Source organism: Nicrophorus vespilloides, unplaced genomic scaffold (genome assembly GCF_001412225.1).
Source record: "Nicrophorus vespilloides isolate i.1.1-1 unplaced genomic scaffold, Nicve_v1.0, whole genome shotgun sequence".
Lineage (NCBI taxonomy): Eukaryota > Metazoa > Arthropoda > Insecta > Coleoptera > Silphidae > Nicrophorus > Nicrophorus vespilloides.
The window spans coordinates 314,151-341,593 of record NW_017099791.1 but is presented as its reverse complement, the minus strand read 5'-3'; the positions used below and the strand labels follow the sequence as shown (position 1 = coordinate 341,593).

Below are 27,443 nucleotides of genomic sequence, written 5' to 3'. Positions count from 1 at the left end.
GGTGATCAGAGAGAGAGGGAGAAGCAATTGCCGGGCGAAACGAATCCAATTGAAGGATCGAAACCTTGCCTGGAATACTATTCGTATCTTCGGTGGTAAAAGAGAAGTAAATAAATAAGGGCGGAGGGGAAATCATATCGGAGATTAAATCCGAAATGAATTTCCTCCTCTCTATATAATAAATATGATACATACAAAAGAATTTGCTGTCTCAAAATGAACTGATATTTTAATTTTCCAATGAAACATATTTTTTATATAATAAATGATGGTTTATTAGAAACTAAAGACATGAAGGTTATGTGTGATACAATCATTTGACATCTGACATTTTTTGATGTCAAATTTCGTTGAAGAGAGCTTCTAAAAATACTTAATTGTTGACTGGGACAACGAAAAATCCTTCAACATCAGGATTTTCTTCAATACTTTCACTGACTTTGTCTATTACATTCGAATAAGCTGCATTGTGATAGTTTATAACGATCGGTTGACGAGTAGGAGCATTACAGTGACTAAAGACAGTTCGGTAAAATATTCAGCATTTTCAAGTGATTTCTTTATAATTTAATAAGCGTTGTTCGAACATATACTTTTCAATAATTTAACCTCAATGTTTACTAATGACATGATATAAAAATCTTCACTTGAGTTTTACTTCGAAAAAAATGGCGGCAAATTTAAAATGTCAGTTCTTATTGGGACAACCTTATCATGTTTTCAATATAATTAACAGATTTTTTTTGATGCGTTTGGGCTTCTTGAATAAACCGTAAATTTTACTCTTTATAAACTTTATGCATGTATATTTGACATATCTATATAGATATATAATCGGCGATTTCCTTCACTCGTTTATATGTTCTATATATATTTTTTTCGGTGCGCTTTTTTAAATCTATTGATGTATAGCTCGTATATTCCCCGGGGAACCACCTTTTTTGCCCGAATAAAATTTAATGCCTTTATGCAATATTATTTACGATCTCTACTTTTACTTATAGATCACTGTCGGCCCATCGACGCTTTATGCCTACAAAATCATTAAAATTGCAGTTTTAGTATATTATTCGACATTCATATGTATTCCTCAATACACTAGTTTATCATTCAAAATGCATCCAATTACTTTATTTTTAATAAATTTGTTAAGTTCATATAACAACTTAAACTACATTTTTTTATATAATCATTCAAAATGCTTAAACTTTGATTCCATAAATTAAATAATAAAGAAAATCCAATTAAATTAATTATTTTTTTAGCATTCACAATTTGAATTTCGATTTCGTGATTCGTTTAATGTAATTTGCATGGCAGATGAAAATCTCCATTTCGGTATTAATTTATGGCATCTAATGCGGCTTTTGCAGCGGGAGAAATTGAATTAATTTTGGAAACGTCGTTAGCATTAGTTAGCATCGAAGTGCCGAATAATTGCAACGCACTGCACTAACTCGCTGTATTAATTGCAAACTGAACACCCATCGGGCGTACGTAGGCCCGATTCAAATCAATTACGCAACTCAATGCTCTGTAATCAGATAAACCGTGTCAACGATATCCTCCGTCAATTACACCTTATTACCACAGAAACACAGGAAATTCGATTTTAGCAAATAAGTGTTTTGAATGGATGAGCTTTAGATGGGAAAGTTTCTTGAACCAAAATTGATGGCTTTTACCAATTTCTCTATGTATAACACGATATTCTTACAACATGGTTCAATCAACAAACACGATTTCTCCATTTATACAATTGAAATTATTTGACAATTTTGGATTGAACTTTAATCTTCGTTACAAACACATGAAATTGAATTTTGGCAAATAAGTGTTAAGATTTGATGAGCTTTAGATGGAAAAACTAGCACCAAAATTGATGTTTTGTACCAATTGTATAATACGGATGCAATGGATGAGCTTTAGATGGGAAACTTTCTAAAACCAAAATTGATGTTTTGTACCAATATCAATAAACACGATTTCTGCATTTCTACAATTAATATTATTTGACAATTTTGGATTGGACTTAAATCTTCGTTACAAACATGAAATTCAATTTTGGCAAATAAGTGTTAAGATTTGATGAGCTTTAGATGGGAAAACTAGCACCAAAATTGATGTTTTGTACCAATTGTATAATACGGTATTCCTACAACACGGTACAATCAATAAACCTCTATGCAATGGATGAGCTTTAGATGGGAAACTTTCTAAAACCAAAATTGATGTTTTGTAACAATTTCTGTATGTATAACACGATAATTCTACAACACTTTTCACTCAACAGACCTCTATATAACACGATTTCTGCATTTATACAATTGAAATTATTTGACAATTTTGGATTGTATTAAATCTTTGTAACAAACACAGAAAATTCGATTTTGTCAAATAAGTATTTTGAATGTATGAGCTTGAGATAGGTATCAAAATTGATGTTTTTGTAGCAATTACTCTATGTATAACACGATATTCTTACAACACGATTTCTGCATTTGTACAATTAAATTATTTGAATTCATGAGCTTTAGATGGGAACGTTTCCAGAACCAAATTTTATGTTTTATACCAATTTCTCTATGTATAACACGATATTTCTACAACACGGTTCACTCAACAATCTCTATACAACACGATTTCTGCATATATACAATTGAAATTATTTGACAATTTTGTATTGCATTAAACTCAAATCTTCGTAAAAAAATCTTTGAAAAAAAATAGAAATCCAAAAGTTTTAAGGATAAAATTTGTTGTTTTGTATCAATCTTTTCTTCCCATAGCACGGTTTTGAAAATTGATGAAATCTTCGGAAATAAATCTGTTATATCAAACTAGAAGTTATGTAATTTTAAAAATGTATATTATATTGTTTTATAAGCGAATTAATAAAAAAAAATGTAAGTATTCTTGTAAATCCCTTGATAAGCTTATAACGACAATTGGATAGTAATTAGATTAGTACTTTAATCCCCCATCCAATTCAATGAAATATGCGCCAACATTGGTCGTAATTGCTGCTGATCGAAGCCGCACGTAATTACCGTTCGCGACGTTACGTAATGAACTTATCCAGCGAACGGATTGGATTATAGAGCGCAGCAAAATTTTTCGAACAATCGTCTCTGTATTTTATTGAAATATTCTTCAGTTGCTCTAATGATAACTGTACTCTTTGTTTTCTTTCCTTGCTGACGAAGGAACGCGTCGTTTCATTCGTCTGGAATAAAACCGTAATATTCGTCGCGGATGGCGGCTATTTGATGCAGCGTAATTTTGCCGTCATAAAAGAGGGGGAGATTTACGCAAAAAGGACGATAAAGGATAAAAGTCCTCAGTCCCCCATTTCAGGGCTGCAAGGTCCTTACGGAAAGCACGCAAAAGTTCAGCAAATTAACAAACCTCAATTCCATAAAATGAGATACGCTCTGCTTGTTATTATCATTTCTGTGTGCGCCTGTATGTGCATATACAGGGTGGTCTAGTTGACATGTTTTTAGGTTTTAGATATAAACTTTCAACAACAACAAAAATGTAAATTGTATTCATACAGAAAATAATTAATAATGCTATTTAAATCCAAATTAAAACGTACATTTAGTTAAATTAATCAGATTTTATAGCAGTAATTCCGATGCCTCATGCGGCTCTTTTAATAATAAATTGCGGCTCCCAATTCTAACATTTCACAAGCAAATGGCGATCGTGCGGCTCTCTAGGGTTATTATAGCAGACAAAATCTTAAAAATGGCTCCCAAAATGTTGCCGACCTCTGGTTTGTAGTAACTGGAAAATAGAATTAATATGTCATTACCGAGTAATCTCATGTATATTTTCTATCACAATATCTTAAAAGCTGAAAAAGATTGAAACATTGCCTTTCATATGCAAAATTATTAAATATTTGTAAATGAATTTACTATGTTTTAAACTAAAATAGTGATAGTAAAGCAACGTGCGGCTCTGTAGACTTTTTAGAACAGGCAATATCTTAAAAATGGCTCTTAGCTCGCAAAAGGTTGCCGATAATGCAAAATAATGAAGTACCTGTAAATCCAATAACTAAAATGAAAATGTTGAAGTTAATATTAAGAATTCTGCTAAAATTTCGTTTTGTTTACACGTCTGAACACATCTGGATTTTAATTATAAAGTTGTTAAATAAGTACAAACAAAAACACACAATAATTTTAATATTGTTGAAAGATCGTCATTCATTGGAATTGACTAATGGAAGTAATATTTCATTTTAATTGGTTTTCTGTATTTAGTTATATAAACTGTAATTGATTGTATAAAAAAATAACATATTGTTGGAAATGATACATCACTTCGCTAATTCATCTTCATTGAATGATATATCAATTCATTAAACAGGACGAATGAAAAATGAATATTTATTATAAAAAAAATGGTTTTGCATTTAAAACTTCAACTTGTTTTATTTATTACATAACGTACAATTAATTAAATTGGACTAATTAAAAGTGAAGATCTATTTAAAAACTGGTTTTACAATTAAAATATTTTCTATTTTTTTTTTGTAAATGTTGAATTTAAATGAAATTATATGAATCTTTTATACTAGAAATTACCTATAGAAATAATATCTTATTTTAGTTATTAGTTATATAAATTATAATTTAGTATATAAAATTTCACTCGCGTGGCGTCTAATAAACTCTGTTAAATATAGCATTAGTAATTAATTCATATAAATATATAATTGATTAGAATGAGGAAAAAATAAAACATATGCTTCTAAGCATGTTTAAAAAATGTGTTCATCATCACCACTATCGTTTGTTTCTTTGTCTTATTTCATTTTCTAGATGAAAAACGTTTTTTTCGATTTTCAATAACGCTAAAGTAAAATATTACAAAACTACCACTCGCATGGCGTCTGACAGACTCCGCAAATAATAATATGCCTTTATTCCTTCAACTCGTTACTCGAAAATGACGTGATGTGCTTTTATAAATCGTGAGACAGTTTTAAAAGTTATGGTTGATTTGTATACACTGTCGTCTCACAGACGCCGTGCGAGTTACAAAGAGTTCTCGAAGAGGATGGAACGGTCCAAGCCAACGGCCAAGAAAAAGAGTAATTTTAAAATATGACAGTTTATTTTTGCTTGTACTTTTTCTCTTTCATAAAACGTTTTTCAATGTCATTAATATAAATAATTGAATTAATAATATATATTTTCGTGTGATTGTGAATGCGGCAGATTTAGATTGTTGGAGATATTAAATCCTCTTTGTCTGTAGTAACAATGTTACAATATCGGACGGGGATGGGTGTTTAGAGGAGGAATCCGTTTGGAGATGGTACTTATCTCCATTATGTATGCCAAATGGGTCCATTACCAAACACAGCCGTTTTCCACCGTTTGCGTAACTATCCGTTACGACAAATTTAATTAAGTCTTGGAATCGATGCGCGGAATAACAGACGGACGACGGCCTGAATTCGAAGCACCGCCACCATCGATCCAATTTTAATTAAATACTTTATTCATGGGGATGGTTGAAAACACATACACACACAGAAAAAAAAAATATAAAAATTTACAAAAACACACACACCTATATTGTTTATATATTCAACATGATGCTGATGCGAATTGGTTCATTCTGGGTGAATTTTGTACGCATTGCTTTTACCATATGCACTTACATAAACAAATACAGTAAAACCTCGTTTAACGCATTCCTAGAGGACAAACGCTTCAAGGCTTCAAGTTGTTATATATAATTAACGTTAATCAAGGAAACGTTAAACGAGGTTTTACTGTACATTTTCAACGAAAAATTTCAAGTTGGAATTAACAAAATTTAATATTTCTTTTGGTGCAGTTGTTTTTATTACATAATGCATTGTATATTATTGATATTTAAGTCACTTATTCATTATTTTGAGTAATTTTCATAATTTATAGTATATCGAACAAATTTAATAGTCTTTTCACACGAAACCTTTGACTTGGTTTGCGAGATTACAAACTATATAGTAGTTGTATCGAAATGTAGTTAAAATGTAAGTTATTTTTGTATTACAGATTTTAGGTTGCAAGATGTGAATGATCTATAAATCGTCGTTTTTTTATAAGATAGAACGATAAAAAGGAAGTAACATTTTGAGGCAGTTATGTGAAGAAGCGTCCCCAGTTGATAATTCAGATGATTTTATGTTCGTTCCGAAATACGAGGAAGTTATTCACCTGGAAACGTGTTTCTAAAATGTTAAAGAACTTTCGTTTTACTTTATGATATGATAGGAATATTTTAGAACATAAATTTATTAATTCAATACCAAAATATACACTAATTCAGAGTATTTGCCAATACTGAATACTCTAACTTAATAAAGAATATACGAATAAAAATATAGATTGAAAAAAAATGACAAAATAAGGATAAGATTAGAAAATTCAATATGCAATGAAGAAATAAATGAGAATGAAAAAGTAGACTTAAAGAAAGTATACTTTAAAATTGAGAATAAGAAGCTGTACTAGTTATATAACATGAAATTGAACTATACATTTGATTAGGAAATTTAATAAGCAATAAAAATACAATCTACATCAATAACTCGTAAAGTGCGGGTAATCGGTTACGTCAATATCCAGGACTGTTTAAAACCGCACTATTTGAGGACTTTAAAACTGCATACAAACAAAGTTGTACACAAAAAAAGAACATTATACATTGTACTTTTTTTACAATTTAGTTTTATTGTGTCAATTAAGATTTAGTTTGTTTTGAAATGTTCACTCAAATGAATCCGGACTGATCGAAACCGCACTATGCGAAGTATTACTGCATTTCACATTATTTACTCTAGTAAACTACATATGATTAATAAAATGAGATTGAAAAAGTTGTCTCGGAAACTGAAAATTTGGAAATTCAGAATAAGAAACTGTACTAGTTATATAACATGAAAGAGAACAGAATAAACTCGAGTAAGAAATGCTATAAGCATTAAAGATATAACAGAGTATTTGCCAATATTAAGTATTATAGTCTAGTAAAAAAAATGCGAATAAAATAATGAGATTGAATAAGTTGACTTAGAAATGGAAAATTTGAAAATTGAGAATAAGAAACTGTACTAGTTATATAACATAAAAGAGAACACTATAAACTCGATTAGGAATTGCAATAAGCAATAAAGATACAACAGGGTATTGCCTTGGGGTAGTGCACTAGCACCATAACATAGAACGATTATGTTATATGTTTTGCATGGAATATCGTTCCATAGTTCAGAACAGATCTAACCTATTAATACTGATACATGAAATACACTTAAAATTATAACACAAATCAATTTATTATTTAAAGCAATAATACAAATTTTACTAAACATTAATAATCTTAAAACATTTAACGAACTAAGATTAATAATATTGATTTATGTCATTTTTTGATTATCAGTAGATACGTTATTTCTCAACGTTAACTCAATGTTAATAATTACTATGTAAAGTTATCTTTGAGAAGTAACATAACTATTGACAGTTATTGTTGATAAATGGCTTGACTATTGTCAGAATTCTGAAAGTTGACTAAATTCTGAAATATGCAACTAAAAATATGATTTAATTTGTTAGTTTTTCAGGATTATGTTGCTTTGAGCAGATTATACAAATGGGATAAAAGCAATGTAAAAGAGGATGGAAAAAAAGTAGGACTTGTATAGCATTTTATTCGCATATTAGATGAATTCCCGTATACAAACAGCAAGCAATTCGTTAGAAACGTTTCATATGCATCCATCCTTTTGAAGTCCTTTGTCGGATGGCGAAGCTGACGCGTGCATGGAACAAAAACGCAGCCTGCAAAATGAAAGGTACAAACAACAACAACAACAAGAAACGGAAGGAAGGAAAATCTCTCTCTTTCTCTCTCATATGAAACAAAAGGCCACCATAAATCCAATTAAAATTAAACAGTGCATCGGTTCCAGCGTAATTTCATTTTAGGTTTGCTTAAAATGAATCATAACTAGACGTGCAGCATTGTTTATCCTTGTGCCCCAGATCCGTGGCAGAATCGCATCCATTCACCTGGAAAGAAAAAAAATGAGAAGAGATCCTGCGGCAATTTCGCTACATCCACATCATCCGACTGTGAGCACATCACAGGATGATGGCATTTATAAAGTAATCTCATTAGCGTTGAAACAAAATAGACGAGAAACAAAAAAATGTACTTCGATGGACTATCTCTGTTGTTTGGAAAGCAGCAATGGTTCATCTCTTTGCGTATATTGAAGGCAAAACTGTTTTGTATAATAAAAATAAATGTTAAAATTTCTGGCTTTGTTTCATATACAATACGATTATCGGATGTGCATTACAATACGCGTTTCCTGGAGCACAAGGTCACAAAGACCTATAAATATGTAGTATTCAAGTATTTGTTGCGAGCGGAGAGAAAAAGCACAAGAGGAAATATTTATACTCTGGGAAATTTCGCTTATTTCCTGTTCACTAATGCATGGACAGTTAAGTGTGTGTTTTTATTGGACATTTCCACGCGACCTGCGGCAATTTCCATAAAACTCGACACACACACACACTAGATTTTCTTGATGCAATACACAGAAGGAAACCGGCTGCAAAACAATGCCAAATAAATGAAAATGATTAACCCTGCAGCAGACGCCTAACTTTAATTTTGAATAGAAATAAAGCGTCAGCTTCAGACATTCTCAATAAAACAAAAACTAAATGAAATAAACATATATTTCTTGAAATAAGTTTCATTAAACTGTTATATTATTCCATAATTTATTACAGTAGAAAAGTCTTTCTATTCAACATTCAGGAAATGTAACAGAAGTCACAGGAAAATATTTGAATAATGAAGATCTTACACTTAAAATTAATAATCTTAATAAATTTAACGAACTAAAATTAATTAATATTATTGATTTACCTCATTTCTAAGCCTTGATTAACAATAGATACATTATTTCTCAACATTAACTGTCATTTATTGTTATGTAAAGTCACGTAATTATTGATAGTTATTGTCAAGAAAAGATAAGTATTGGCAGTCAGTTATCTTTGAGAAGTGACATAACTATTGATAGTTATTGTTGACAAATGATATAACTATTGTCAGTTATTTTTAAGAAAGTATTGCTGTCAATAGTGAGTTAATATTGATATAACTATTGATAGTTATTGTTGACAAATGATATAACTATTGTCAGTTATTGTTAAGAAAATATAGCTGTCAATAGTGAGTTAACTTTGAGAAGTGACATAACTATTGACATTTATTGTTGACAAATGATGTAACTATTGTCAGTTATTGTTAAAAAATATAACTGTCAATTTTCAGTTATCTTTGAGAAGTTACATAACTAATGACAGTTATTGTTAACAAATGATATAACTATTGTCAGTTATTAAGAAAAAATATCTGTCAATAGTCAATTATCTTTGAGAAATGACATAACTATTGACAGTTATTATTGACAAATGACGTAACTATTAACTGTCGATAGAAAAAGCTTAGACATGATGCAATTATTGACAGTTATCATTGAGAAATGACATAAATAGACTTAGTTGGTACTTAAAAATGACGAAATTATTGAAGTTGTTTGAACTTTCTGATTTAGAACAATAAAGTTTCATGAAACAAATTTTCTTTGTCCCAAATCGATAATTGTAAATAATTAACTGTAGGATGAAACTACAGAACGGAGTATAAATGTTTGAAATTATGCGTTGTGAAATGTCATTTTTAACACGGTATGTCAATTACGACCTCAATTTTGTATATATGGAACTTTGGGTAAAGCGGGAAATTTCAAATAAACCCGAATCAATTATTTAAATACCAATTATCGGCGCATGGACTTCAGAACTTAATTGGCCCCAATTTCACACACCTCGTCAACTATAGAATTAGCTCGACCCACCAGTGTTCCGAATATCAGTTCTTCACCAACATCATTATATTATACTAAAATAAATTTTCCACTAATTACATCAATCCTGTTTACAATTATTATGGAATCGAAATTATAAATTTAATATGCATTACTTTATAAATTATTAATTGGTATATAGTTTGATCGATTTTGTTGGAAATGTTTGATGTAACGCTATGATAATCAATGTAAATAATTAAAGGAATATAATAATGAATGGGACTAAGGATTTAAGTGTGGTCAAGACTAAACCACAATCCATTTATTCCCCACTTTAAATTGCAAACTGCGGCTTCTCTAGTCCAAGTTGCCTTCCCCAATTGCTTTTAAGGCCAGAGTCCTGTGACCGATCATTATTTAAACAGGATAACTTTGATCCCATTCCAAACCAAAGACATCCTATCATAGTCAAAACCGTAAGGTAATTACAAAGTCACCTCAATTTTATCTAAATTTAAAATAATTGTTAAAACAAGATATTATGCTTAAAACTATATCAATTACGGATACTTGAATTATATTTTTTGAAAATGCTGAAAGTAATTTGAATCAATTCAGAAAAATATATAATTGATCAACTATACACGAAAACTTAACATTAATTTATATGTATTCAAAATCTGCAAAAAAATATTGATTAGAAATATAAATTAAAAATTCGTATTTACTTTTCACAATTTGTATGCATTTTCGATGTTTGTTTTTACTAACTACTTACTACACATTTGATTAAAAACAAGTTACTAACTTTGTTGTTTCTTCTATATGTTGAACTTTTTCGCTATATTTCAAATGAATTATGTCAAGATTTGAAGAAGTTAGCTTTAATACACAATTGTACAAAGAAAAAATATTTTTCAATAAGAATGAATTGAAATTCTGTAGCAACATGAGGTTTTTTGATACAGTTTTGCATGTAATTTAAAAAAGTTTTTTTTTTGTAATAAACTTTGTGCTTTTTGTAATTTTCGAAGTTAATTCTGAAAAGTATCTCAAATTATAATAAAGGATTTACAAAATTAATATTACTGATTTACATAATTATTTCTTTAATAAATTGAACTTTTTCGCTATATTTGAATTTCCGTTTTGGAAGTATTTTTTGTCGTAAACTTTGTGCTTTTTGTATTTCTCGAAGTTACTAACTGATTTTCATATTCTTTTCATTGTAAATTGAACGTTTGCGATATATTTCAAATGATTTATATCAAGATATCAAGGAGTTAGATAATTATATTTTGAATACACAATTTAATAGAGGAAAATATATTTTTCAAAGAGAATTTATATAAAGAATAGAAATTCCGTCGAAACGTAAGGTTCATTGATATCGTTATGTAAATTAAATTATGCAAATTAAAAAAAAATGTATTAAACTTTGTGCTTTTTATAAGATTCGAAGTTAATTCTGAAAAGTATCTCAAACTATAATAAAGGATTTTTAAAATTAATATTACTGATTTACATAATTATTTCTTTATATAAAATGAACATTTTCGGTATATTTAAAATTTATTATATCAAGATTTCAAGAAGTTCTGTAATTATATTGTGAACATATAATTTTATAAGAATAAAAATGAGAATGAATATAATTAATTGAAATTACGTCAGAAGTTGATGTTTTTGATACAGATAAATTAAAAAAATGTTTTTTGTTGTAAATTTCGTGTTTTTCGTAAGATTCGAAAATTGAAATTACTGATTTACATATTAATTTCATTATAAATTAAACTTTTTCGGTACATTTAAAATTAATTATATCAAGATTTCAAGAAATTAAGTTATTATAGTTTGAATACATAATTATATAAATAAATAGTTTTCAATGAGAATTAATATAATGAATTAAATGTGTATTTTTTGTATTAAACTTTGTGCTTTTTATAAGATTATAAGATTCGAAGTAAGTTCTGAAAAGTAACTCAAACTATAATAAAGGATTTACTAAATTGAAATTACTTATTTATATAATTATTTCTTCATAAATTGAACTTTTTCGGTATATTTAAAATTTATTATATCCAGATTTCAAGAATTTAAGTAATTATGGTTTGAATACATAATTATATAAATAAATAGTTTTTAATGAGAATTAATATAATGAATTAAATGTGTATTTTTTGTATTAAACTTCGTGCTTTTTAAAAGATTATAAGATTCGTAGTAAGTTCTGAAGAGTAACTCAAACTATAATAAAGGATTTACTAAATTGAAATTACTGATTTATATAATTATTTCTTCATAAATTGAACTTTTTCGTTACATTTAAAATTAATTATATCAAGATTTCAAGAAAATTTCAATGTGAATTAATATAAAGAATTGAAATTCCGTCGGAACGTACGGTTCTTTGATACCGTTTTACAAGTAAGTTAGAAAAAAAGTTTTTTTTTTCGGTAAACTTTGTGCTTTTCGTCCCTGACGATCGTTGTGGGTACATATATAATCCATTCAAATTCCATTTTAGCGGTGTCCCCCCAAAAAGCGATATTAACCCAGTTTACAGGCAAAAAAAAGTCCTTGCGCTTTACTTGTATATATATATAGATATATTTTTCTCTTCTTTCCTTCTCTCCCGATCCTTCCATCCCTCAAATAGTTTCGTCTAACAAATGGAGTGTGTGCATTGTGCGGAGGACTCACGGAATGTCACGTCGTTTCTCATGTCAGGGAACGTCGCGGTGCCATCAAAAAATTATTACAACGGTTTTCCCCCCCTATTATATGTATTTTCCTTAGCAAAAGAATAAGCTCTAATATATATCTATATATATATTTATTTCGGCGACGGCGCAAAAGCCCTTCGCCGCTTGATGATCGATTCAGTCTAGTAGGTAGGGGTAGGCACAGTCTGGATAGACGCCGTCCCCCCTAGTATCAAACCGGGCGTCGCGACGCTCACGTCAAACCTCCTCTCGATCCTCGAATTTGGCGCGCGTAAATCTGCGAGTGTACACACTTACACAGAAACTGGTCGCAACCTCCCTTCTCCAACCAACAACCCGCGCGCTCCGGATTTAACACATGCGGATTTGCTCTTTGACATTGAGGATTTTCACCCTTCGGCGTTGCGACGAAACGGATGGTGTTTGGGTTGCGGTTTTCCCGGAGTAGTTGATAGTTGTTGTTCTTAATGGCGGAGAACCAGATTGCCCAGGTAAAATCTTGATGTCGTTAAGACTGAGCCCTCTAGATTAGTTCCCTTTCACTTCCCAAACTCAGCCATCTCGAGTGGTTCAGAGTGTTGGTGGAATTATTGTCTCTTCTCAGATTTTACGAGCTTTTTGGATGTCCCTTTTCCCGCATCTTTCGCGCCACGCCACCCCTCTGATATTTCAATCTTCCCTCGGGGAAAAGGCGGAAGGGCTGGGACTAATTACACAGACGTCAACTGGGACCTGCATAATTCAGGTCGGACGTGCAGTTCGCAGCTCGTGATGTCCCTTTGTCAATATTGTTGTTTTGAATCCGAACATTCACACTCCATAAAATTGTTTATCCTTCCAACCATCCCCTAAAATACTGCAGCTAATGGATTCCACGCGCGTTATGTCCGCAAGTAATCGAAACAAACAACACGAGTGTTTCGCGAATTTCTAACGCGAATCCATGTATTTAATTTAATCGCACCAAATAATCCTATTTTCACGATTAATTCAATCATTTCCGAATCACGTATAATTGAATATTTATTAAACAATTTAATTGAACTGCAAATATTAAATCACGTCACTTTTGTTTATCATTAATGGAAACGCGCAGAAATAACTAATTATTATTATAATTACAATTTAAAATCAATAAATATTAATTACGAACAAAACAGAAAAACTTCATTTAATGCACTTAAAAAATTTAATTACTTAAATCATTACTTTTTGACTTACGACTCTACTCTGTTTCACAGCTTTGTTCTTAAATTGAATATCATAAAACATATATATACTTCGAAATTAATAGCTTTTTCTTATAATTATTTTTATGAAATGTTGTTTTTCAATTATTTCAAACCTAGAATAGTCCGGCTAAAATAAAATTTAAAATCAATAAATTTTAATGATGAATAACAAATGGAAAACTTCTCTTTGGAACTTTTAATTATTTAAATATAAAAACATCACCTTTATAATTTTAGCGGTTTTGTGTTCGTAAGTCGAATATCATAATAAAAATATATATACATCAAAATTAATAGTTTTTACATCTAATTTAACATTGATAACATCACATAAATCAAATTTGTTCTTTTTTCCAATTATTTCAATCCTAGAATAGTGCAGCTTCGATCAGTGCGGATTTGAATAGAATTAACACGAATTTAAAAAAAATGTACACAACATACTCGTTTTTATATTTATCGTTTTCAGGTCAAGTCAATTACAAATCCCGATTAGTACGGTTTCAAACAGTGGTGGATATTGACAGAACCGAATACCCGCACTATGCGAAGTTATTGCTGCTAATTAATTATAATTTCAAATCAATAAATCTTAATGATGAAAAAAAAATGGAAAAACTTCTTTTTGGAACTTTGAATGCATTTTTGGAACATTACCTTTAAACTTTTTTACTTACGACACGGTTTTGTTTAACAACTTTGTTCGTAAGTCGAATATCATAATAAAAATATATATACATCAAAATTAATAGTTTTTACTTCTAATTTAACATTGGTAATATCACATAAATCAAATTTGTTCTTTTTTTCAATTATTTCAATCCTAGAATAGTGCAGATTCGATCAGTGCGGATTTGAACAGAATTAACACAAATTAAAAAAAAAATCGAAGATGCATTAATGTTTTCAAGTCCAGTGAGTTAAAGATCTCGATTAGTACGGGTTCAAACAGATTACCAGCACTATGCGAGGTAATTAATTATAATTTACCTTATATAAAAACATTACATAAAAATTATCACTATATAAATTTGCAGTAAAATTGTATTCAGAATATATTTAGATAATTTCACTGAAAACCCAATTTTATTTTTTTTATTAATTTTTATTAAATTATTTAATATTCTATTTATGCGTATTTCTAATGAGAATTAATTATTTTTTTTGCGGACGAATAAGAAAAAGATATTTTAAATTACTTTATTAAAAAAAAAAACTTACAAAAAACGTAATTATTATAATTTTATTCCGGAATCAATAAATGTTAATTACTAACAAAAAAAACGATTATGCTCGACTTGAAAAGCTGAATCATGTTTCTTAATAATTAATCACCTTTACATCATAGATTTGTATCATTATTATTTTTTTAATTAATTAAAAACAAACTTTACTCTCATTAAATGAATGTTAATTATAAATGATTTAGTTTTTCTCTACAAAATTTCATTTTCCCACTGAATTCGTTAAAAAAAATACAACACGTGAAAAATGCCGAAATAAAAGCGCCGATAAAAGTAATTGACGCGCATAAATTACATTATTATTAAATTTAATCAATTTCCAAATATTAAATCAGTTTAATCATATTTATTATAAATGAAAACGCATAGAATTTTTTAGTATTTTTTTATTTAAACAAATTTATTAGCAACACTTTATAAAACACTCTCATTAAATTATAAAAAAGGCTAAAAAAAATTATAATTAATACCCTTTGTAAAAGTTTATATATTTTGCGTATATTATTTTTGAATAAATAGATTTTATAATTTTTTATATTATCACTGTTTATTTAGAATTCGTATAATATTTGATGAACTGAAAAAAAAAACTGATTAAATAAATGTTCTTAATTTTTCATTCAGCCAAAATGTTCATTCTGAAACTGCTTCTCCTGAAAATAATGCCTGACATGAAAAATGCTGAAAAATAAGCGCTATAATAAAATTCATCCCATAACTTCTTTTCCTGCAAAAAAAATATGTGTGGCATGAAAAATGCTGAAATGAAAGCGGCGATTAAAATAATTGAAGCGTATAAAATACGTCATTATTAAATTGAATCAATCATTATCCAATAATTTAATGGAATTGTAAATATTAAATCAATTTACTCGTATTTATTATAAATGTAAACGGACGGAAATAACAATTATTATTTATAATTATATTTCGAACTGGATAAAATTTTAATTAACGAACAAAAAACGGAACAACTCGACTTGAAATGGTGACTTTTATTTCTTGAGGTGTTAATAAGCCATTTATATTCATCAGCTTTACACTGTTCATATAGATCCGTATCATTTTGATTAACTGAAATACAAAGCGGACTCACGACATTACTCATTAAAGAAATACTAATTAAAGACTCCAATTTCCATATACAGCAATACATCGCATAGTCCGGCTTTAGATCCTCGATTAGTCCGGTTTCAGACGATTCCGTATATTGGCGCAATTGATTACCCCTAGTAAACTGCACATTTAATAACTATTTTTCATGAAACTAAAAATAAATATGCGTGGACTGAAAAAACGGCTGAAAAAGTGTTTATACATACTCCAATCTTCATACCTCGCCCCGCATAGTGCGGCTTCGATCAGTCCGGATTAATAATGAATATTTGTGTTTGGTTTATTCAATCTTGTATATTCACGAAATCGATTACCTCTACTAAACTGCACATTTAATAACTATTTTTCATGAAATTAAAAATAAATATGCGTGGATTGAAAAAAAAATGCTGAAAAAGTTTATATACTCACTTCTATTTTCATATACAGTAATACCTCGCATAGTGCAGCTTCAATCAGTCCGGATTAACTATATTGAAGTTTGAAAATTTTAATACAATTCTATAAAATGAATGTATCTTTTTGTGTGGTTTATTTATGTATTTATTTAGTTCCTCAATTAGTCCGGTTTCAAACAATCCCGGATATTGATGGAATCGATTACTTCTACTAAACTGCACATTTAATAACTATTTTTTATGAAACTAAAAATAAATATGCATGAACTGAAAAAAGAATGCAAACGTGGACTTGAAAAAAATGCTGAAATTTTTTTTATACACCAATTTTCATATACATCAATACCTCGCATAGTGCGGATTCGATCAGTCTGGATTAACTATATTGAAGTTTGAAACTTCCACTACAATTCTATACAAAAAATGAATATTTTTGTGTGGTTTATTTAGGTATTTATTTAGTTCCTCAATTAGTCCTGTTTCAAACAATCCCGGATATTGGCGGAATCGATTACCCTCACTAAACTGCACATTTAATATCTATTTTTCATGAAACTAAAAAGAGATATGCGTGGACTGAAAAAATAATGTTTTAAAAGTATTTATACTCTCTCCAATTTTCATATACAGCAATATTTCGCACAGTGAGGGTTCTATCTGTCCGGATTAATTATGGTGAAGATTGAAAATTTCACTACAATTCTATAAAATGAATGAATTTTTTTGTGGGGTTTATTTATGTATTTATTTAGTTCCTCAATTAGTCCTGTTTCAAACAATCTCGGATATTGGTGGAAACGATTACTCTCACTAAACTGCACATTTATTAACTATTTCTCATGAAACTAAAAATAAATATGCGTGAACTGAAAAAAAAAGGATGCAAAAGTTTTCATATCACTCCAATTTTCATATACAGCAATACCTCGCATAGTGCGGCTTCAATCTGTCCGGATTAACTATATTGAAGTTTGAAAATTTTAATACAATTCTATAAAATGAATGTATCTGTTTGTGTGGTTTATTTATGTATTTATTTAGTTCCTCGATTAGTCCGGTTTCAAACAATCCCGGATATTGGCGGAATCGATTACCCAAACTAAGCTGTACATTTCATGAAAATAAAAATAGATATGCGTGGACTTAAAAAAAATGCTGAAAATTTTTTTATACTCACTCCAATTTTCATATACATCAATACCTCGCATAGTGCGGCTTCGATCAGTCCAACTATATTGAAGTTTGAAACTTCCACTACAATTCTATACAAAAAATGAATATTTTTGTGTGGTTTATTTAGGTATTTATTTAGTTCCTCAATTAGTCCGGTTTCAAACAATCCCGGATATTGCCGGAATCGATTACCCATACTAAACTGCACATTTAATAACTATTTTTCATGAAACTAAAAATAAATATGCGTGAACTGAAAAAAAAGGATGTAAATGTTTTTATACTCACTCCAATTTTCATATACAGCAATATTTCGCATAGTGCGGCTTCCATTAGTCCGGAATAACTATAGTGTAGTTTGAAAATCTCACTACAATTCTATGCAATGAATGAATCTTTTTGTGTGTTTTATTTATGTATTTATTTAGTTCCTCAATTAGTCCGGTTTCAAACAATCCCTGATATTGGCGGAATTGATTACACCTACTAAACTGCACATTTAATAACTATTTTTCATGAAACTAAAAATAAATATGTGTGGACTAAAAAAACGGCTGAAAAAGTGTTTATACATACTCCAATTTTCATACCTCGCCTCGCATAGTGCGACTTCGATCAGTCCGGATAAATAATGAATATTTTTGTGTGGTTTATTTATGTATTTATTTAGTTCCTCGATTATTCCGGTTTCAAACAATCTCGGATATTGGCGGATTTGATTATCCGATGTATTGCTGAACATTTAAAAACTATTCTTCATGAAACTAAAAAAAAAAGCTGAAATGGAAGCGGCGATGAAAATAATTGATGCGCCTGAATTATCCGTGTCATTTCCGAACACCGCCAATCAATATTATTTATGCAACGAACAATTGAACCGAAGTGCATTTGCCGTTTCAATTTATAAATTTACTTACTTCTTTTTTTTTATAAATTAATTATCATCTCCGAATTCGAATTTGCCGCCGCAAATTCATAATTAATTGGCAATCCATTAATTAAAACATCGAAACCCCAAAAATAATGAATTCATCGCCGCCATTCAATTTGGGATCGCGGGTCATTACCAGAAAATTGCTGAGCTCGGTGTGTTTTCGGAATATCTAAATTGCATTGAAGTGTGTGGAATGAGCGTGGAAGGAATGGATCGATGGAAGTGCAATTACGCTACGAGCTTTTCAGACATTCGAACAAACAATTTTCACCCCCGATACGTCTTGAAAATGATGGTAAAAGAAGTAGCAAAGGAAAAAGTGTATAAGGGTCGAAGAGTGTGTAAATTATATAAAATATTTACCGGCGACATTTATTTGATGTCGTCAATTGGATGGATGCCAGAGCCCTCTGCAATCTTCGAGTCTCGCTTTCGAGTGTTTATAAAGTTCCTGTCTATTCTATCCTAACTAATGACAATTTGATGAGCTCTGAGCTCTAATGGGATTCTGCGAGTTGATACGATATTAGGGCTTAATGTTTCTACGAAAATGATCCACATACCTTTAGCATATATCTTTTTTCTTCTCTCCAATGAAAAAAATAACGGAAATTTAAAACTATATAATTATAGCAGATTCATGGTAATTTAGTGTCATTTATTTTAAGAATTATACAAGCAAACTAACACATTACTTGAGTTACACGAAATAACACGGTCACAAATTGCTACTTTTGTTCGAAAAACTTATATAATTAAGAACATCTTGTTAATTTATATACGGATCTGCAGTATCGAATAAAACGGTTTAACACGAAATCAATTAACCATTTTATTCTAGAGTATAACACGGGTATAAGAATGAAAATATGTAATTCTATTTTCAATTTAAAACTATATTTTTTTTGGTCGACAAAATTATACGAAATAATTTTTCAAACCAAATTTATTATGGTAATTTTATGTTATATACGATATTGGAGTAATATTGAGTCTCGAATAACACGGTCAAAAATGCTACAACCCATGCTACAACTACAGGAAATTTCAATTACACGATTACATCGCCTTTAAAAGATATCTTGTACAGTTAAGTTTTTTTTAATAAAAATATGGAAATGAAAATACATTTATATATGGATCTGGAGTATAGAATAACACGGTTTGGAATAGATTGGAACCAACTAACCGTGTTATTCAAGGATAGTCTTTGACTTTAATTTCGAACTTAGGTGATAAAATTATAAATCAATCAATCATTTTTTTAAGGCAGAAGCATTAGAAAATTGTGGTTATTTTATGATTTATGGTTTACCACAAAATTATCACAGAGAACGCTTGAATAGCGCGGTACTTTAGTTATATTGAATCTTGAATAACACGGTCAAATCTTAATTATATCTAATAATTGCAACCTGCCGTATAACACGGTATTTCAATTGCACGAATTTTATGTTATTTCAACGGTACTTGAGTTATATGGAGCCTCTCATAACACGGTCAAAAACTGAGACAACTCTTCGTATAACACGATTAATTTAAAATATATTTTTCACGATTCTTAATAGCACTTTTCGTTGTTGGGTAATTCTTATACAGCTATAAATATATTTTCAAATAAAAATCTGGAACGTAATATTTATTTATATATTGATTTCGACTATCGAATAACACGGTGTATTGGAAAGCAGGAATCCAATTAACTGTGTTATTCAAGGGTTGATTTGTATAAGAAAACAAGTAATTTATCTCAAATTTCAATTTAAAACTATTTATATTTTTATTTTCAAAAATAATATTTTTTTTTTATAAAATTAATTGAACATTAAAAACATGTTGCCTATAAAAATTATATAATAAAAAAAATAAAGTGATTGAAAACTATATTTATTTACAGCTAACAAACTTATAAGAAAATCCTTTTTTTAAATTTTAATTAATTAATCAACGAAAATCATGGTAATTTAGACTAATTGTAAGTAATAATTTAACTAGGTAATTTTAATAATGTAACTTCCAAAGATTACGAGGTTAAACTCGATGAACTAGCATGGCATTTAGAGGAAATGCCACATCCTCCCACTTCATCGTAAAATCCGCTTTGCTCTGCTCCGCGCACTAAAAATAAAGAAAATATCCAAATGGTCTCGTATAAATATTTAGTTTATTGTTAGACGGAACGGAAAATGTAACTGAATTATTTAGATTTGGTTTTTCGTGAACTACAAGAACAACGCAATCCCTTATTTCCTCATCCCCAACTATTATTAAACTTACAATTTATTTCTCAAGTTATTTTTTTTATTAAATATTTAATTCATTTGAGTTTTGAAGACAACAAGTTCTTAACTTAACTCTTTGTACTCTATAATGCGATTAATTGGTACCGTGTTGTATGAAAACCGCATTATAAAAAATTCAAATTTAATACAAATTCGATTCGTACCGCGTTCTGAGAAAACAATTAATAGAGTTATATGGAAATCGTGCTATAAGAAACTCAGAATTAATACAAATAAGATGAATTCATACCTACTTTTATAGAAACCTAATTCTAATTATCTGCCTAATTTTGACATCATTCAAATTAAAACTGTTAATCCAATCTTTATCAAATGCAGGCACATATATATCAATTAATGTCATGGATAAATGAAATAAACTTTAGATTTTGAAGCCTTTTCCCGAAATAGTTCTTGAGCTAATTAAGATCTATTATTTCGAAACCGCGTTATAAGAGAATCGTGTTATAGGGGGTATGTCTCACTTTTGTTCCGCGTTATATAGAAATCACATTAAGAGAGTACCGCGTTATAAATATTTAATATAATGTTCACATGTCAAAGTAAAACTTGAACTAATTACTTTCGTTCACTTGCAAATATAACATAATTTGTGTATAAACAAATAGAAAGACATCATTTAAATAAAGGAATGTTAACATTTTCTTTTCTCTAAATATTTATTGTACGTTTCACTTTTTGTATACATATTTTATATTCTTGTTTACATAATGTGATTAATTGTTTGAACCGCAAAGAATCACTTACTGGAAATAACTGATACTTGAGTAACGAAGCGCGTATAGTAACAGTTTATCATTTGCTATTGAACGGTAAAGAAGTAAAACTTAAAATGGACTTTGAAAGATGTTTCAGACAATTAGATTTTACTAAGGTAAGAGAAAGCAATATATTGTTTTTATACTTTCTATGTATTATATTCAATTGGATAGTTGAGTGCTCTTGTTTATTTTATTTAATGGCTGTTAAATGATTTAAACGAAGCATGCGGGTTTTGCTGTGATTTTAACAAGCACTTATCATCAGTAATTACTCAAATAATTGACAATTATTAAGGCTTCAAACCAAATCTGTAAACTAAACAAATAATAAATCAAATTTAACAATGAGTTTTGCTTTATAAACATCTACTTGTCAAGTATTATTTTGTGTAGTTATTTAAAGCAGAAAGTAACTTGTCTAGTATTATGGTGTTTAATTAAAGCTCATAATAATCATTAATAAAGTTCTCATATCCCAATTTTGTAATGTATGAATATTTGTAAAATTTTGTTTTAAAATCATGTACTTGACAAGTAACTTGTCGAGTATTGTTGTATATAGATGTTTAAAATTGAATGAAAATAATAATGTTCTAATAGAAAGTTGATAGTTGATATTGAATAGTTTCTTTGAAAAGATGAGGACAATTGCGTCGTTAGCTAACTGCTCGAAATCATATTTCCTCTTGACTTCCGCTTCTCCCCCGATGTTATTACATTTTGATAGTTTTCTTACCCTCTGCTCGAATCCCATATTGATTTTCTCTTTAGTAGCTTTCCTCCCCTTATATTTAGTCCGACATAGAAAAAATAAAGTTTTCTCTGAGTTTCTTAATAATGTACACGACAAAGTATCTCATTTATGTATATAAGGTTAAAAAGTTCTTTTTTTCTTCATTCAATGAATTTGATTAGTTTACATACTTTTGTGAAAAACAATCAAACAGTTAGTAGTTTTTGTTAGCAAACTAATCCAATGTAACCTAAACTACCTTAATTTTAAACAATTCAATGCAACTTGATCTAATCTAATCTTAGTTAACTTATTGTGTCTTGATCTATTCGAATGTAAGTCATTCAAATGCAACTTACCTGAGCTAATATAATATAATTTCATTCGCAATACTGTAACTTGATCTAACTAGGTTTATAATCGATATAAACTAATCTTATTTAACGTTCACCAACATAATATAACCTACTGAAAGCCAACACAATGTAACCTGTTCTAACCTAACGTAAGCCAACCTAATGTAAGTTTATCTAATCTAACCTTAATGAACCTACTGTGACTTGATCTAACATAATGTAAGCCAATCCAATGTAACCTGATCTAACCTAACCTTAATTAACCCAATGTGATTTGATCTATCCTAATGTAAGCCAATCGAATATAACTTGATCTAACCTATCCTTAATTAACCCAATGTGAGTTGATCTAACCTAACGTGAGCCAGCACAATATGACTTAATCTAACCTAACCTTAATTAACTCAATATTACTTGATATCACCTAATCATAATTAACCCAATGTGACTTGATCTTACATAACGTAAGCCAACCCAATGTGACTTGATCTAACCTAACGTAAGCCAACCCAATGTAACTTGATCTAACCTAACCTTAACTAACCTAATGTGACTTGATCTAAGTTCAAGCCAATGAAATCAGATCGTACCTAACCCATTGTAACTGTACATAATCTAACTTAGTTACAAACAAAATATAACCTAAATCTTAACTTATAAATTTACATGTACTAGACAGGTGATCACGAAGAAAGAAATTTGTTAGATGCGTAACTGTGAAGTACTACTAAAGCCCTTTGTTCCACATTTCTCTGCATCCCAGATTTACTATAGATTCATCTTAAGAAACTCGCTTCAGGCCTGTTTACTTAAACGCGAATCGTATTATAATACTCGCGACAATGACGGCAGCGCGCAATTAAAACTATTACCCAACAATTACTCGGCTTGACGAGATGAAGTAAGTTGGGAGCCTAGCAATGAGTTCCGTTTGCCACGTTTTCCCAGCAATTCGCAATTCTCTCCAGCGTCGCATGTTTTGTTGCAGTTAAGTCGCTATTCTCAAAGCCAGAGCGTATGTGTGTAATAATATTTATTATTTGCGAGCGAGCAATAATCATTTTTCACGCTAATATTTTTCCAGGCGTTTCGCCGCTGCATAATGCACGCCGGAAAAAGAGAGACGTGGAAGAGGGAGAAAAAAAATATAATAAAATGCGGTGGAAATCGTGTCCATATTTTATATCGGTGGAAGCTCCGCCGGGGTTGGATGAAATTGTTATGGGAGGAATGAATAAATAGTTTTTTTTTATCTCCTTCTCTCTCTTCGTTTTTGTATATTTATGTGACGCCATACGAGAATTATGATTTTTGCATACGTGTGACGTTCGCAAATTTTAATCAGGGATGAAAGCATTAAATGGGGAGGAAGACACATCACTCATATGTGTCTGTGTATTTTCTGGGAATTTAATTTTTAGAACACACTCCGTCTTTATTTGCATACATAAATTCCGTACGCTTTACCATTTTCATACACGTACAACTTCATATGCTTTCAGAAAATCGCATTATATTAAAAACGCTTTTTTTCTCTTTGTTTTAGGTAAGAAGTCTGAAACTCACCACGAATTATACAGTAAGAATAAAGAACATCTGTATTTATATGAAAAAAAAAACAAATATTTTGAACTGTTCCAATTATTACGCCAACATTTTCATTAATTAATGGTAAGTATTTAGTAAAATTACTCTTCATATCATTATTTTGGTCAATTATGACTCTTAAGCTGTCAACTTACGACATTCTATATTGATATACATGTCAAAATGATGCAACACACTTCATTGTTTTTATATTAGTTTTGAGCTGTCAATTTACTTAGGTCTTTGAGCTTTCAACTGTCAACTTATGACATTACATGTTGACATAAATGTCAAAATAACGTTGAACATTTTATTATATTTAGGTTATGTTTTTGAGCTCTCAGCTTAACTTATTAAATTTTATTTGAAATACTGACAAATTGATAATTTTTATTTTAAATTGCAAATATTTTAATTAAACTAATTACAGTTTTTGTATTAATTAATGTAATAGTGATTTAAGTAGATGAGCTTACAGCTGTCTATTTATGACATTAGATATTGACATGAATGTCAAAATGACGTGACACATTTCATTGTTTTTATGTTAGTTTTGAGCTGTCAAACATATTGGCATAAATACCAGAATGATGTGTAACATTTCATTATATTTAGGCTAAGCTTTTTGGCTGTCTGTCTAGGTTAGGTTAACTTAAGACATTACATAATGACATTTTATTATAAATCCTGACAAATTAATAATTTATATATAAAATTACAAATATTTTAATTAATACATGACAAGTTATGTAATAATTATAGTAATAGTGATTTAAATTTTTGAGTTTTTAACTGTCTTCTTATGACATTACATATAAATTTAAGAATGTCATTGTACATTTTACTATTTTTATGTAATGTTTTTGAGTTGCCAACTTAGATTAGGTTAACTTATCGAGCTGTCAACTAACCTAAGCTTAACTTTTGACATTATCGAGCTGTCAACTAACCTAAGCTTAACTTTTGACATTACATATTGGAATTTTATTAGAAATACTGATAAATTAATAATTTATATTTTAAATTACAAATATTTTAATTGAACTGATTATAGTTTTTGTATTAATTATTGTAATAGTGATTTGTATAATAGTAGTTGAGCTTTCAGCTGTCCACTTATGAAGTTAGTATTGACATAAATGACAGAATGACTTGACACACTATTGTTTTATGTTAGCTTTGAGCTATCAAATTATTTAGGTTTTTAAGCTTTCAGCTGTCAACTTATGACATTACATATTGATATAAATGTTAGAATAACATAGAACATTTTATTATATATAGGTTAGGTTAACTTATACCATTACATAATGACATTTTATTATAAATCCTGACAAATTAATAATTTGTGTATTAAATTACAAATATTTTAATTAAATTCATGATAGTTTTTTTAACAGTGATTTAGGTCTTTGAGTTTTTAGCTGTCAACTTGTGACATTATATATAAATATTAGAATGTCTGCACATTTTATTATTTTTACGTTGTTTTTTTGAGTTGTTAACTTAGATTATGTTAACTTTTCGAACTGTCAGCTAACCTAAGCTTAACTTTTGACATTATATTGAAATTTTATTTGAAATACTGACAAATTGATAATTTATATTTTAAATTACAAATATTTTATGTAAACTGTTTACAGTTTTTGTCTTAATGTAATTTTGGTTTAGATCGCTGAGCTTTCAGCTGTCTACTTATGACATTATATATTGACATAAATGTCAAAATGACGTGTAACATTTTATTATTGTTAGGTTAGATTTTTGAACTGTCTAATTAAGTTAGGTTAACTTTTGACATTATGTTTAAAAATTTCATTACAAATACTGACAACATATTTGAAATACTTAGAAATTAATAATTAAAATTTTAATTTACAAATATTTTCATTAAACTAATTACAGTTTTTGTATTAATTACAGACCATTTGTAATATGACCATCACTGACCATTAATGTAAACTGTAAAGTTTATATGAATATTTTGTTTAGTACAAATAATAAATTGTCACTATCAAATCGCACTTTTCACATATTTTACATTAAATTTCATTTTAGGTTAGGTCTTTGTGCTTTCAGCTGTCAGCGTTACATATTGATATAAATGTGAGAATGACGTGGAACATTTTAGTGCTGTCACCAAAGGTTAGGTTAAGTTTTGACATAATGATGTTTATATTTTAAATACTGATAAATTAATAACTTATATTAAACTAAAGACAGATTTTTCTGAATTAAATTTATTTAATCTTCTCATTAAAAAAATAAACTATTTGTATCTTCAATAATTGAAAAATACAAATCAATTAACGTTAAAATTAATGTTTTAGATGGATTTTGATTGTATAATAACAAAACTTTCGGTATTCCCACAGTGGTTAAAATGAATATTCGTGTATGGTTACAGTAAATGTATGCAACTAGTTAATCTTGTGAGGTTCGGTTCAGTTCGTAAACTACATATAAGTTCTTAACGGGATCATTAAATTCCTTAAATTAAAGTTAATTTAAGTTTGTTTCCACTTGTGCGCTACGCGAAAACTATTTACAAAGCATCCCCAGAAGCAAATGGGCTTTTATTGTGCAGTTTCATCGCAGGAAAGTTTTAATAATCGTTTTAATCAGAGTTAAACAAATAATTAAATTTACTACAATATATATTTTCAAAAACAATAGAATTCGAATGAAAAGTTAAATTATATTTAAAAAAAAACTAAAATCTTTATTAATTACTTTTTTCCGCCCTTAATTTTATTAATATTTAAAATAAACATTGAAATATTTTTTCATTTTAATTGATTGCTAAAATACATCTAATTCTGCGAAATCTATGATAATGTGAATATTATATAATTTGATCCCAACTCTCTTGATCTTTTCTTGGAAATTATTATGTAATTGCTATTATTAGGAGCAAATTAAGATATTCAAACGTGTAGAAAGGAAGCATCTGCTACCGATATTAAATAT

The 27,443-nt window shown here is 29.0% G+C and overlaps 1 protein-coding gene across 3 annotated transcripts in view; it reads left to right on the top strand.

Annotated features, from left to right (window-relative positions):
* The window catches only part of LOC108565626 (transmembrane protein 47), a 111,579-nt gene that overhangs the window by 36,124 nt on the left and 48,012 nt on the right, over nt 1–27,443 (top strand). The window contains exon 1 of one of the 3 annotated variants that reach the window (XM_017925183.1): nt 12,842–13,127. The exons of the other annotated variants lie outside the window; for them this stretch is intronic. Within the exon in view, the coding sequence (XP_017780672.1) occupies nt 13,104–13,127 (24 nt within the window). The 5' untranslated portion in view covers nt 12,842–13,103. Of the gene's footprint in view, nt 1–12,841; nt 13,128–27,443 lie in introns of those variants that run through there. 3 annotated transcript variants of the gene reach the window in all.